Source organism: Lactuca virosa, chromosome 9 (assembly GCF_052849685.1).
Source record: "Lactuca virosa cultivar CGN04683 chromosome 9, Lactuca_virosa_CGN04683_v6, whole genome shotgun sequence".
In the NCBI taxonomy this organism is placed as follows: domain Eukaryota; kingdom Viridiplantae; phylum Streptophyta; class Magnoliopsida; order Asterales; family Asteraceae; genus Lactuca; species Lactuca virosa.
Genome location: NC_136434.1, coordinates 60,307,119 through 60,322,919, shown reverse-complemented (window position 1 = coordinate 60,322,919; position 15,801 = coordinate 60,307,119). Strand labels below are relative to the sequence as shown.

At 35.9% G+C, this 15,801-nt stretch overlaps 1 protein-coding gene across 4 annotated transcripts; it reads right to left on the bottom strand.

Moving 5' to 3' along the window:
- Positions 1-2,817: 2,817 nt before the first annotated feature.
- On the bottom strand, positions 2,818-15,681 carry LOC145141208 (transmembrane protein, putative (DUF2358)). 4 transcript variants are annotated; one of them, XR_013722494.1, is made up of 9 exons: positions 15,496-15,681; positions 15,177-15,403; positions 15,003-15,083; positions 14,564-14,914; positions 14,351-14,459; positions 4,997-5,062; positions 4,347-4,428; positions 3,474-3,532; positions 2,818-2,995 (listed from the first exon to the last, which is right to left on the bottom strand). XR_013722494.1 is itself a non-coding variant. In XM_079074523.1 (6 exons), the coding sequence occupies exons 1-5, from the start codon at positions 15,623-15,625 to the stop codon at positions 14,358-14,360; spliced, it is 891 nt and encodes a 296-aa protein (XP_078930649.1). In that variant the 5' UTR covers positions 15,626-15,681; the 3' UTR covers positions 2,818-2,995; positions 14,351-14,357. The 4 variants fall into 4 exon arrangements, 2 of the variants coding, with proteins under 2 accessions (XP_078930649.1, XP_078930648.1); XR_013722493.1 differs by lacking the exon at positions 3,474-3,532; XM_079074523.1 differs by lacking the exons at positions 3,474-3,532; positions 4,347-4,428; positions 4,997-5,062.
- Between the last annotated feature and the right edge of the window lie 120 nt (positions 15,682-15,801).

The window sequence follows — 15,801 nt, the reverse complement described above, 5'->3', positions numbered from 1 at the left end:
AAAAATGAATGGACGGATATATCACCTAAAATTCCAATCTCTAATAGACACATGATTTCATAAATGGAAATTGAGAACCACATTTTAGCGTATTGTTAACAAAACTAACAAAGTTTTATTTTTTTGAAAACTAATCATTTGGTCCGGAATAGCTATTCGGGACAAAAACAAAACAATTCAAACTCAATACTGTAACCCAATGCTATATATATCGGCCTCACACACAAAAATCCGGAATAAACGTTCCAGATTTTACAATTTCGAAGGTCGTTATACCTGCATTTTAAACCGATTTTTTAGTATGGATTCGTCAAACAACGTGAGTTCTACTCTTTAAGTTACTTCTATTTGAATTTACAAACAAGTATATGTATTCCAGAAACAAGTATATGTATTCCAGAATGAGTAGAACAAGTCTGGAATACAAAGAACGAGTCTAAAATATCTTATTTTTGTATTTTTTTTTTTCGTTTTACACATATGAGACGCATGTAAGTATCTTATATTGTGTTTAGGACTGGTTTTTTTAGTCTGGAAATAAGTTTTCTAGAGAATCTAAAATGCTACTGTCCATCCGGAACACGAAGAATGTGGTCTGAAACACGAAGAACGTGATCCGGAACACGATCATCAATTTTGGAATGATGTTTCACAATCACACTCCGAAATATATTTATTATTGCTTTTATTGTTTACAATATTGTTTAATAACCTGTATTAGTCTAAAGACGAATTTGTGTGGATGCTGTTAAAAAAATGGGTTTTATGGACGAATAAGTTGTATTTTATTTATAGGAGCTCTCAGAATTGTGTCCGATAAATGTATATTCAGATTACAAATATTTGTAATAGATTTTTTATTTTATTTCCCTCATTGTTTTGGTAGTTTATTAAAATGTTGTTGGAATTTTGTTTTTGGAGATAAAAAATCAAGATGCTGAGTTAGAAAATAATAATAATAATAATAATAATAATAATAATAATAATAATAATAATAATAATAATACACCAAAGGCACCTATAAAATTAAGAAATAAATCGAAAAGGGTGTTAAAGCTTAAACTGAAAACAGATAGAACTCTGAAGGATGGGACCAGAGCAAGTTCAATCAAACCTATTATTATAAACTAGTTGCCAATAAAACAAATTGTTTTGGATATGTTTCAGCAAGTTGGTTTTATTTTTGGATAAGTTTATGCAAGTTGGGTTTTAATGTGTATGTTGATATATTTTATTTTCAGTCTCCAACATCCAGTGACTCAATCAGAGGATGAATTGTCATTAGAATATGAAATACTATGTCTTGAAGATGAGCAACGATATCTTGTTAATACGACTGCATTAGAAATGATTTGCGATATTATCAACGTGCTAAAAAGGAATGGTAATACTGGAAATCTCATTGCCACCTTTTACGGCCGAGGAACAGAGAAAATTAGCATTGTATAATATGCAAATGCTCCCCCATTACGATGTCTAAAGATATATGATAGTTTGTGAACACAATGGACATCATTGAAGAAGCACGTAGGACGACTCCAACAATAGAAGATCGAGTCGAAATGACTAATAATAGGTTCAGCCTAACTGAGACGTACATGGAATTGTTTGAAAATCATGTAGACATGGCTAGTTTGCATCGGATGCAAGTTCCCGGTTATCATGGAAATGTAATCTAATTTTAAATATTGTAATGTCTTTTGAAATTTAAATATGTAAAAGGAACGGTAGGGTTATCTAAAATGACAATGTTTTTCATTAACATTAGTACAAAGATTGTTACAAATCCTAATACATACTTAGATTGGTTTCCACAAATTAGGAAATTATAAGAGATATATATTTTGTCCACGGTCGATAAAATCTCCTCTATTTCTAACAACATATGTTAAACTGTCTTGTTCTGTACGAAGCTTATCAGTTTCCACATTTGCATCTTGAATCCACTTCTTATCTTCTTTGACTTTTTTCATAGCTTCAACAACCTATTTTTCTTTATCATTTACTTGTTCCACTAAATCTTCTACACATTGAGTGAGTGTCCGATTTATTTCAGAGTCTCTTTTGTTTGCTTCTTCAACGGCCTTCATAGCTTGGAAAATGTCATCAGGCATTTTATCCGAGAGTGGGAAATTTGGGCCTTACGAAAACGGGTTAATATCTGAACAAACATAGCAATCTTCTTCTTCACAATGTCAAAAACCAAACTCAGATGAACTTATTCTCAATTTTTTCTACGTTTATGATGTATGATAGCTACATATTAATAGGATGAATTTGTAACAAAGTTTACTATATCCGGAATGTGTGTCTGAAATGTTGTGTCCGAAATATGGTCTCTGGAAGGTGGTGTCTGGAATGTGTGTCTGGAATATGTGTCTGTGACTTCGTGCGTCAGGAATCTATGACATGTATGATTGATTTGACTAGACATGAATGATTGATATGATATCCTAAATGGAATTCCGGATTGACATGTAATCCTGAATATGGCACTATAAATAAGAGAATGAATTTGAATAACCTTTAGACCTCCGGAATGGCAGAAAATCAACCCCATCCGTGGACCAGAGAATAAGAGATTACACTTGTTGAGGCTTGGATAACCATTGTGGATGATATATGTAACACCCCAAAAATCATAAAAATTTAAAACTTTTCAAAAACAACCATTAAGCATCATCATTTACAAAAGACCATTGTTTCAAAAGTAAAAGTCGTGTCAGAGTGTCCCAAAACTCATTATCATAAAAAATGTAACATCCCAAAATTCCAGACCAAAAATTTCATTTTTAATATAACGATTTATAAAATCAATTTGTAAGAGAACATCATCAAGTAATTTATTTCATAAAACCATAGTTCACGTGTCTCAAAACCATATTATCAAATAGTAACAATGTCAGAGTACAAATCCCAAGAATCCCATGTGCGGAAAATCATGTGTGTGATGCACTGCAGTCATGCCGGCTCCTTCCCTTCGAAAAAGATGTACCTGAAACCAAAACTGTAAACCGTAAGCACAAAGCTTAGTGAGTTCCCCCATTATACCACATACCATACAATAACATACTGTTAGGCATATCTGGGTGTTGGTCTACCCCTCCGGTCTCTTTCAACCGGATACTGCCTAGAAAATCTGGGTGTTGGCCTACCCCTTCGGCCTCTTTTAACCGGATACGGGGACTATTTCACCCCTACTACTACTACATAATACCCTAGCATACATACATGTATCATATACTGTCTAGCATATCTAGGTGCTGGCCTCCCCTTTGGTATCTTTCAACCGGTAACTGGGGACTATTTCACCCCCTACCACTACCATACCATAACATAACATACTAGCACATAAAGCATAACAGATAGTGACATACCAGACAATTATCACGAAGACAATCATCTAACAAACATCTCCTACTAGTAGGTCGACATTGTAGCCTTAGACCCACTTCTACTGGAAGGTAACTCACCTCAATGTCGTGCAGTAACTGAAGTGTCCTCGGTGCTGGGATCAACTCTCCTCAAACTCCTACACATAACAGTCTCCTTCGATTACTCTTTCATATTCATAACCCCTTTAAGGGTCAATCTTGGATAATGGTCAAAGTCAAAGTCAACATCCTAGTTGACTCAACTCGTCGAGTTGGTCCATCAACTCGTCGAGTTCCATAATTCAGAGAATCTCGAATTTGCGATCTAACTCATCGAGTTACCCTCTAACTCGCCGAGTTTCTCCTTATGACAGAATCAGAACTTTCCATTTGAACTCGTCGAGTCCTTCCTTGGACTCGTCGAGTTCTCCTTCATACAGGTCGGGACATTTGCTCATTGACTCGTCGAGTTCATCCTTGGACTCGTCAAGTTCTTGACCTTTAAGTCCATAAACACGTCTAATTGGCCGAGTCATCTTCTAGACTCAACAAGTTTGCTAAGTAACAGAGAAGGTTGGGGAACCACGACCCAACTCGCTGAGTCCAAGGAACGACTCGTCGAGTCCCCCATGATCCAAAACTATCCAGTCGATTTCAGTCGAGCTTAATGCATCCAAAACATAGATCTGGCCTCTTAGGGTCGATATAACACGTAAAGGTACAAACTTTACGTTCATGCATGGGCTATTTAGCTCAAAAAGACCTAAAAAGTGGTTCATAGGATGCATGGGACTCCCATGGCCATAAAGTTGGCACCTTTATGTCATGGAGTCCCTCAAAGACTCTGGATCTGAAGTTATTACCCCAAATAATGCTTGCATCCATGAATGGTTCCAAAAATGGCTCCTTAAAGCCCTAATCTACTCCAAAAAGAGATTTAATAGATGAATGGACAATGTATAAACTTTATACCTCAAATGAGCTGGAATTGGAACACAACCTCTGGATCTACTTGCTTCCTCTTGAACTCCCAAACTTCCTCTTCCTTCTCAAGCTTCAAAACCACCAAAAACACACAACAATGGCTCAAGAACACTCAAAATGGGCTAGGGTTTCGGATTAGGGTTTTCTGGACTAAGGGAGGCAATGAGGGAGGCCAAAATGGGGTGTTAAGGTCTTTAAATAGGGTGCAAACCTTGAAAATTAGGATTTCACTCTGGCAGACCTACTCGTCGAGTCGAGACTCCTCGACTCGTCAAGTAGATTTCGAGTCGCGCGTCCAAACTTCTCCCATTCCTACTCGACGAGTTTGGGGCCTCCAACTCGTCGAGTCCTTTTGTAAAAATGCATAATTCTTATATAAAATATGTACCAAGAACCGGGAGTTACAAAAAAATAGGAGGATATGCACGATGTGACATCCCCACACGGTCATTTAAAAATTTTATTTATGTTTATTTAAAATCAGAGTATACATTTTAAAAGAATAATATTGCGGAATTTGTTCCTAGAAAACATGATAAAGATATTATCAAAGCATTTCCGAAGAAATGTATTTTGTTTATATTGAAACTTTGGGATGTCATCGTCAATACAGAAACATAAGCATAAACAGACCTTACATTCATTTACACTAATGATTTACATCTCCGTTAATCTCTCAGTGTAATGTACCTTCGTATCGACACCTGTGATACAAATAAACTGAGTGGGTCAGGTTGGGAAACCTGGTGAGTACATAGGGTTTTCAACCCACAATAATAAAGTTATTATGTTTCATCATCAAACAATTAACCCAATTACCCATCCCCATTATCTTCTTTATTCTTAAGTATCTTCCCTAAGAATCATTTATTCCTCAATATTTATTCCTAAGGATTATCCTAAGGAATAGGCACGAAGTCCATCGCTGCCAGGGTTTATATAACAGGCACTAAGTCCATAGCTGCCGATGTTATCTGTTAGGCACTAAGTCCATAGCTTCCAATGTTCATCTAAAGGGCACTAAATCCATAGCTGCCAACGTTTATTTGTAAGGCACTAAGTCCATAGTTTCTAACGTTCATTTGTAAGGCACTACGTCCATAGTTTTCGGGGTTTTTAGAGTACATCTGGTGAACATATCGTTCACAACACCTACAGGTTGCGAGCCTTCTAGCGTTCCACTGGACTTTCTAGAATAGTCTGTGGTTGTCATCTATACTCTGCTATATAATTGGGCTATCGCTTGGGTCAAGGCTTCTCATCATCTTTCACCTCTCATCATCTATATCATCTTTCATCTCTCATCATTCATCTAATCTTTCATCTACCCATATTTACCCAATATACTTATAGGTATAAAATACATATACAATTTAAATCAAGTAAAACGTGTATATTTTGTTCATCCAGCATAGATATCAAGAACACAGATAATATGCACACATAGCACGTAATTTATATTAAATACTTCATATCTATATGTAAGATGAAAGTAACTATGCACTCACTTGTTAAAGTGACGATTCGCAATTCAGACAGCACTTCGCTTCTAACAACTTTATTTTCCATTGACGAAACCTAGTATCATTATTACTAGATTTTAGTCTAATATTTATTGCGACTAATTAACTCAATGTTTACGAGCGATATTGTTTTATAAGTGTTAAACAATATTTTTCAACTACTATATACAGACAGGGGCCAGACATGAAACACCGGAGGGCAGGACCATTTTGGCATTTAAGTTGTTCTGAAATCCAACAACCCTATGCGGCCCTTCAAACCAGATTCCCCATACCGCGAGCAGTTAAAAGGTATTATAATAACACTTTGTATATTTTATAATATTTACATATATTATTTATAAGTTCATAATAACGATAATGAACTTAAACATAAGCTATACTTATAGTAGGGTAAGCATAACTCACTTACAACAGAGTTTAGCGAAGAACCGGGCTCTGCGCGGGCAGAACTTCTGAGCCGAAAGCTCTTCTTCTCGGAGCCTTCTGGAGCTCCGGGACTCACCTCTAGCACTTGGGAAGTACTAGGGAATGGGAGGGGTTAAGAAGGATGTTTGAGAGAGAAAGAATGGGAAAGGTGTGAAGAGAAATGAAAAACCTCGCATCTATTTATAGTCTGCCGAATGTGAGTGTGCGGGGGGCATACCTTCGGAGTACGTTGGGCGTACTCAGTACGCGGGGCGTCCAAAGTGCTACGTTGCGCGTACGAAGGGGCAGGTGTCATCATCCGAAGTGAAGTCGTGGGGAGCAAGGGAGGGTCCGGATTTGGCCACGTGTCACCCTCGCATCCTCTTATAAATTAATAAACTTCTAAATTCCGTAACTTTTGCATATGAGCTTCATTTTCGACGTTCTTCATATCCACGTGTAGGTAGCGACGTGATATACAACTTTCGTTTAGACTCCGTCGGCTAATTTTTACTTTATTTTTAAAGTTATATTTTAACAGGCTTAGACATATAAAGTCCGTTAAAATTCATAACTTTGTCATCCGACGTCCGTTTTCGTCTGTCTTTATATCGTTGAGTTCCTATTAACGAGATCTTCGAATCTCGTTTAGATTGTGTCGGCTAAAAATCAATCGATCTTCAATTCGAATTTCGGGCTGTGCACTGTTACGCTAAATCTTAAAAAAATCATAACTTCCTCATATGAAGTCTTATTTGGACGTTCTTTTTATGTATGTTCTCGGTTTAGTGTCTACTACGACTTTAGTTTAGATCCCTAATGCTAAAAATTAATTTATCAAAAATTCACTTTTTACGTTACGTGGTGTCGTGTTGGTTTAGCCGAAAAACTTCGACGAGTCATAACTTCTTCGTTATAACTCGGATTTCAGCGTTCTTTATATGTACGGAACCCTTGTGACATATACTACAACTTAGTTAAGATTATTTACTCTAAATAATCTTCTATCAAAAAGTCATTTTTGACGTTTATTGTCTTTAAATTGACTAGCCCGAATCTGCGAGCGTTACAAATATCTCCCCCTTAGGATGATTACGTCCCAAAATCATCAACGAAACAGGGCTTGTATAATGACTCCATACGTTATCTTTTCATCCTAAGTAATAACCATAACTCTTATGTCGTTTCTAACGAGTTTCTAACTCTTGGACTTCTTGACTGTTGGTGGTGCTCAATCTTGCATCCGCTCTTTATCCTATGTTGGACTTTCAATTGTAACATTCGAGTTACAAACTTGATCCTTATTGGAGACTCCTACTTAACTTAAGATAGGTTCGTTACTTCGATTATCGTAACAGACCGATGTGTCATGTTCTAATGACCTCTCATCGTATGATGCAATGCTTAGACTCAGGTATTTTAGAGTCGAATTCCAGAATGGAATATATAGGGGTGGCAAATCGGGCCATCGTGTCGTGTTTTTGTCTGACACGACACGACACGATAAGGTTTTATGTTACACGAACACGACACGACACGATGTCGTGTTTTTTTTAACTAACACGAAAACGAACCGATTAAAAAACGACAAACACGACACGACACGGTAAAGATAACATAATAAAAAATTAGTTTATTTAATTAATATTTAATCATACATAACACGGAAAACACGACAATCACGAAAAACACGACAAATAAATGCTAAATCGTGTCAATTTCGTGTCGATTTTTAAACACGAACACGACACGACACGACATCGTGTTTTTTACACTTAACACGAACACGACACGAACACGAATTCGAATTTCAGTTTCGTCCCAATTTCGTTTCGTGTCGTGTATTTTTGTCGTGTCGTGTCAACAATTCCCACCCCTAGGAATATACCTTCCTTCATGTTCTAATGTGATATAATCACATTCTAGCATGTAGCACTTCTATCTACAAGCTTCTTACTTTAACGGTGATCGCGATACTTCTATTGATCGCTTCGATTATCTTTCACTTAAATCTTCTGGATTAAGTCGGATACTACATCGAACTTGGTTCTCTAAACCACGTAACATACTCATCTTAGTCGGACTCGATTTGATATGACCATTAGGTTCGGAATAACAATCATCTTCTTAGTCATTACCGAAATGATGGTAACGACAGACATGAATCAAACAGAATCAATTACTAGCGTCTTGGTAACCTTGTGACTTTCCCTTATCCAAGTGCGAGTCATGTGTTTCCGGTAGTATAGGCCTCTACTACCTTTCACACCTACTCATACTCGTCCCAAGTATTGTCTCGCAGTCCCCAAGTTCTTATTTCCTAAAATCACAAAACGATTTAACACATATGAATGTGTCCAAGAAATCATAAAAATTTCCCTAGACTCTACTAGGACTTCTTCCGTGCGTATCTTTAACAACAATTCTGATTCTACTCATTTGGTGGTGGAAATGTCAGACGATGGGATAACTTCATGGATTATACTAAAATTTCTTTCTTTCTGCCAATCGAAAGTGTACTTCTTCCGTACTAGATGTATTATTTATTAGACGCATTCTAAAGGCAAGATACCTCTCTTACGGTATCTTCTGATAGGTATCATTCACTATCATCAGCTTTCTTATTTCCTCTATTTGTTCAGTCTGGTACGAGTCCTTATCATGATGTTCCATACACTGTAATAGTTGTTCAATACGATAAATTTAAGATAGAGAAGGTTTTAGACACGTAATCCTCTTTATTACTCTGAAAAGTTACATGACAGTTCTAATACCGTAATTAAACGTTTAGAAATCTGAACACATAAAATTTCCAGATTCGGTTGGAAATAGGTCATAGATCCAATCAAACGATAGCATCATAAATCATATAAGGCATCTTATAGCATAAATCATTTAGTACATAAAAGCATTTTAGGCATCTTCCCTAAATAAGTTATTGCTCGTATCTATTCAGGCATACTTCCTAAATATAGCAGACACTCATCTCACAATCATCGCTTATCATTCTAAGTTTAAGTCTAGAAATTTCCTAAAATTCCTAGTTCGCTTAAACTAATGCTCTGATACCAAGTGACATCCCCAAATTCACGGTCATTTTAAAAATTTTATTTATGCTTATTTAAAATCAGATTATCCATTTTAAAAGAATAATATTTAGGAATTTGTTCCCAGAAAACATGATAAAGATATTATCAAAGCATTTCCGAAGAAATGTATTTTGTTTATATTAAAACTTTGGGATGTCAACTATTTCCTTCCACTCAAGTTTCTAGTCAAATGGTTACCCAAACTCACTAAAACCTTCCATAAGCTCTTATTTTAAGTATTAAGACACTATTTACTTATGTTCATCATAGTTAAGTCCCCAAGAATTAAATATGCCGGTTATATGATCTTTTAAATTTGAAATTTTCACCTTATAATAATAATGTTTTAAAGTACTTATTATTAATTTATTTATTTATTTATTTTTCCAAATTTTTATTTTTACATAAAAGGTCAAAAGTTTTGTCCCCAAAACAGATTGTTACATATTAGAGTCCAAAGATTACATGTCGGTGATTTTAATGTCATCGAGTTGATTAGTGTGCTCGAGGTTAATTAGAGACACCTTAAGCTCAATTTGTATTGTATTACAAGTTCATGAGGTGTAGAGTCCATGTTTGTATAAGGTAATGTAATCTACAGAACAAGAGGTCCATACGCAACACCCCTTGTTGGTTCCAACAGGCATCGCCCTGGATCTCAATCATCAGCAAGTTAGGTCAAGGAGGTGGCCTGAAACGATATCCATGGTATGAGGAATATATTCCTTTTTATATGTTTGTTACCAAACTAAATAGGATTAACCCACTTAGTAGAGGCTTTACCTCTTAGATTAGAGGTCTCGAGTTCTAACCACTAACCAGCCATTAAAAAACATAAATCATCACATACTCACATACCTATATTTATAGGTTTTTCAGTTTTGCAGAAAGTCATTTTTCCCTTACGTATATTTCTAAGAATTCCTTGTCTCACAGAACATAGATATATATATATATATATATATATATATATATATATATATATATATATATGTATAAGATGTTGTCCCGATATATATAGTTCTCATGTATCTTGTAAACCTTAATGTTGTGAAGTTAATAATACCTCTCTAGTTCGCCTGTAGATATAACATTATTACCTTCATCATGTGAACCATGTTATTCATTTGTACTTAATTGTCTTTTTGCATCTTTAGTTATGTGTTTATCCTTTGAACCCCTAACATTGAAAACCTAAGTTCATTGTGTAGGTAGATCAGGTATCCAATCCAACAATATATTAAGATTAGAGGTGTCAAATCTTGATGCTTATATGAATTTAATAAACAAAACAAGCAATAGAAGCATATACTCAAAGATATCATGATCAAGCCTTGGATCAATGTTCATATTATTCACGCAACATATGTTAAACTATAATAAAGTTGTGTATTTATGTGTTTACTTTTTGATATTTTTTAACAGATGAGAATGTGTTTACCTTTTGATGGTCAAGAAGAAACCACAAAGAGGTCCAATGTAGAATTCATTTATCAGTAATCCAGAAAAGTAAGCAAGTATTTATTTGTTTCTTGAAGAACAAGCACGTGACGAAACCCTAAGGGTTGGTGTGTCTTCAAACGTCAAGGAAGGGGGGGGGGAAGAGAGATGGTGAATGAAATTCACCCGACTTTCAAGGATTTGGATGCTTATATACAACTAGATATTTACTTCCTCTCCTAGCTAGGTTTAATTTTGGTAACTATCTAATTAAGATAATCATCTTAATATAACTATCTTCCAAAATTCAAACCTTGACTTGTTACAAAATAAGTCCATCTTTTTTAGCTTCTAATTAAACCATTAACTCTTTATGAATAATAAACCAGACTGTGTATTTATGTATTTGAGTAAATTATACGACACGTCCCTCGTGTAGGTGCCAAAAGGCACGTTCTGTTCCTATCTTCAAAAATTAACTCGGACCATCCCTCATTAGTTTAAAACTTACATGCTTCATCCATCCGGACATAAAAAGACTCTTTTGCCCTTATTTATTTATTTTTTGATTTATTTTCTATTTATTTGTTATTTATTAATTATTTATTGATTTTTTTTATTATCAAAAATAATTATTATTGCCTTTTAAAAAATAAATGGGCCCTAAGCACATTGATAACTCGTCCCCCACCCCACCCCCACTCTTCTTCTTCTTCTTCGGTACATCTTATATCTACCATCACCGGCGACTCCGACGACATCTACGATCCACTCCAATACTCTGATCACGAGCCAACCCAGCCAATACCACCACCAATCACCTCCCAGAAAACCTTTTGTTCTCTATTCTTTTTGATTCATAACCCTAGCAGTCACTACCCACCGGCGGAGCAGATTTCGTCAGGATTCCAGTTGGGGTGTTGCAGATGCAGAAGGAGACGAGGTATAGTACCTGGGAAAGGGGTTTCTTGAAGCTTGCAGGGGATGACATCGGTGGTCTGATGGGGACGTCGACGTTGGTTTGAAGGGGATGAAGACTGCTACTCCGCCATCGTGTTATCTCTCCGTCTCTCTTGCCTCTCTTCGTCTCTCTCTCGGTATCGCATCTGCACACACATGTGTATGTGTGTTTTTTACAGTGTTGTTAAAATCTCTATTAGGTCTCGATTAATCCCTAGGCGCTACCCAACTGACTTGAATGCGTCTAGCGATTAATCTATGCCTACAAAATGAGCGAAGCAGTAGCAACGATGAGATTTTAACACTTTGAAAAATTTCTATCTCAATAGAAACTATTTAATGAATCATTAATATTCATTTAATCATATTAACCTATTTTGTTGTGATATTAGTGGTATTTACAAACTTTGCTATGATTTTAGTCATATTTAATTTTTTTAAATTCAACGAATTAGCAAATTATGGTCCCTGCTTAATCTCTCGATTAATCCTCACCTAGCCGTTAATCCCTTAACCCCAGTCCACCGACTAGCTAACATCGAGCGATTTTTACAACCTTGGTTTTTTGTGGTTCTTTGTTCTCCCCAATCAGTCGATCCAGAAGGCGAAGGTTTTCAGGCAAACATACGGTGATGACGACTATAGGGTTTGATGCGAACAGTAGAGATGGCGGCGCACAAGGTGTGTGAGTTTACTGTTTCTTTGCTTCGGTACCTTCTCGAGCAAGGAGGCAGTCACGACCCACGTGACAGATCCAAAGAAGGTAAGGCTTTTGTGAACAATGAAGCTTTTTATGGCAATAGAGACTTCAGGTGGGTTTTTTAGGGTTTTAGACAAAGATGTAAGATGGTGGTAGGTGACGGCGGCTCACTAGAGGAAGTGAATACGGTGGTGGCTCAGAAATCTAGCGGTGGTGGTGAATAATTATGGTGATGGTGTCTAGAGAAAAGAGAGATACAGAGAGAAAGGGATATTGGGTTAAGAATTTAATAATGTTGGATGGGTGGGGTTATATTTCTTTTTTTTTTAAATTAAAAATAATAATAATAACTCTAAATTAATTGGAAAAGAAATACACAAAGAGCATTATGGCCGTCTAAGATCCGGCATGGACTAAATTCGCAACAAAACCGAATATTAGGGACGAAACATGTAAGTTTTAAACAAACGATGGATAGTCCGAGTTAATTTTTGAAAATAGGGATTGAACGTGCATTTTGACACCTGCACGATGGACTATTCATATAATTTACTTTAATTATTTCATGTTTTTGGATTGAGCCTTGTGTGTAACCCAATTGGCATGTGTACTTATTAATAGTGTCTCTAACTTGTTGTGTGGACATGTGTATCTCCAATAGAGGAAACTAAGGAAATGAACCTATTAGCAAGGCTCCAAGCAACTACAAGTAGGGGGAAGCTCCCGACAATTCCATTGACAAGCCTCAAACTCGGATCATGTGTTTCATCTCAAACGCCAAACATGTCGCCATGACGCCATGGAACCAACTTAGCTACACCCTCGAGGTAAATGTTTATATTATAAGCTTTTAATTAAATAAAAAACACGTTTACCTAATTTATAAATGGACTCACTGATAGCTCTCACATATATGAGAGTTGGGATTCTTATTCAGAGGCGGAGTTAGTAGGGGGGCTGCCGGATGCAGTGCCCCCTCCAACCATTTTACTTGAAGTGCAAATATACCCATCGAATTATAAATTATATAACTAAGTCTATATAGGTTGTGAGAAAAGCCCGCCCCCTCCAACCATTTTACTTGAAGTGCAAATATACCCATCAAATTATAAATTATATAACTAAGTCTATATAGGTTGTGAGAAAAACCCGTTGACCCCTATGTTTTAATAATGTTATGTGCATGATCACTTATCACCCCACCTTAGTGCATAATCACTTATCGCCCCACCTTAAATATCAATATCCAATTAAAAGAAAACGACGAACCGATCCACAATTAAAGAAAATATGATAAAAGCTTTCTGCTACGGTGCTTCTTTCAAGTTTCTATTTATTAATAAGATAAAGTATATTTTAAATTTAATTGTATTCTTAACATTTTTTGTAATTTTTAATTATTATATTATTATGATTGGTAATTTGGATTTTTATAATCATAATAAAAAAAACCATAAATTTAATGTCTCTTATAAAATTTTAGACTATATTATTTTATTCGAATATAACATTATATTTATATATATTATTGGGACGTCAGGCCATAAGCCCCCCTTATTCTTAGATTCTGGCTTCACCTTTGCTCTTATTTAGTTATGAACTTATACCATAAGCCTTAACATTGATTCAAAAGTACATGATATGATTTTTGTATTGCAATTTTATGACATCATTATTCTTCATGTCTTGATTTTTATATGTTACATATATGTGAATATGACGTTAGAAGTTGAACTTTTTTATACAGACGGAAATTATTGATCAACAATCAAAGTTTGATACAACGTAAAGGGATTCTTGCAGAAAATTTCTATATATATGGAAAATATAACGTATATGTAACCACATTTACACAGTTTATATTTCACTTACAGTGATTTTACAAAGTTGTCCTCAAAAACTGCACAAGGAAGTACAGAAGTGCAAGAAACAATGCCAGTTGGTATGCGTCTCTTTGAAACTCATCTTCACTTTGGAAAAACTACAACACACATGAAGATAGAAAGTCATATTAATTATCCAACGAATAATCAAAATTTATAAACATCTTTATTTATTCATAACATTATTGCAGAAAAAAAGTACCTTCAATGGATCACCAGAGGGATCTGGATAAATCTCCAAATTTTCTTTCTTTGATGAAAAGCGGCTGGACAAGTTCTTGACAGAATCAGAAAAATCTTTTGTAGATTCAAAGACAGAAAATAAACGACGTGAAGCCCAGAAATATGCTTGAACAATTGTTGATGATGAAGATAAATCCCAAATCTCTTCATGTTCAATAACTTGACCACTAATTTGATTCAATGTAAACCGAGAGTTGACTTTTAGAATCACAAGTCCTCCTACACCAGCTACAACATTTTTAGGGTTTCCTTTCAGTGTCCACTTTATACTCAATACACTTGTAGACAACATCGACATCTCCTGCACACTCTGCAATTCAACAGATTTTGGAAACGATTTCGCATTTGAAATTTTGAACAGAAATGATAAGATAACAATAGTATATGATGATCCTCACCACAGTAGGGTTATCTAGTGCATTGATCGACCATAATGGTCTCTTGTACTTCTCACGACCAGTAAAACTTCTGACTGGATCCTGTAGTTCATGTAAAAGTGATTAATTTATAATGAAAAAAAAAATGGTTGGAGATTATATGAACAAATGAAAATTTGATGATCGGAATCGGACCTTGTATTTGACTGAAACAGCGTATGTTCCTAGAGCACGATTGCCATCCCGGAGTTCTAAGATGTCACGTACAAGCTGTCTAGCGGTGGCTTCAACAGCCGGACTGCTAATGCATTCGAAATCATTACAGAGCTCACCGAAGTCAATTCCGTCCACGATCTTATCAGCTTCTGACTTTCCGATTATAAGATCGGGAGATACCTCCGTTGTTTTCGATTCATTTGCTACTGCAGTAGATAATTTAGGGGTTAATTTCTATTACGATAGGAATGCAGATAGATAAGGACGTAAAATTAGGAAAAGTAATCAAAAATTAAACCTCGTACTGGGTAAAGACGGCGGCGGCGGGTGGAGACGGAGACATGGTTGGTGCCGGAGCGGAGAGTAGCGGTGGCGATGGAGGGATTAAGGGAAACGGATGGTAGAGCGGAAGCAGTCGCAGTTGTCATCTCTGTAACTTCGCATTCTGCTTGTCATTTGGATTTGGATTTTTCTTTTTTCTTTTTCAGTGGATAATGTGTATTTTGTATGCTGGGATGTGGAAATGCCACGTAATCAGGCTTAACTAACTTTTTGCCCTCCATGTGGTTACGGGTTCATGTTATGGATCGGCTATTCGGGTTTA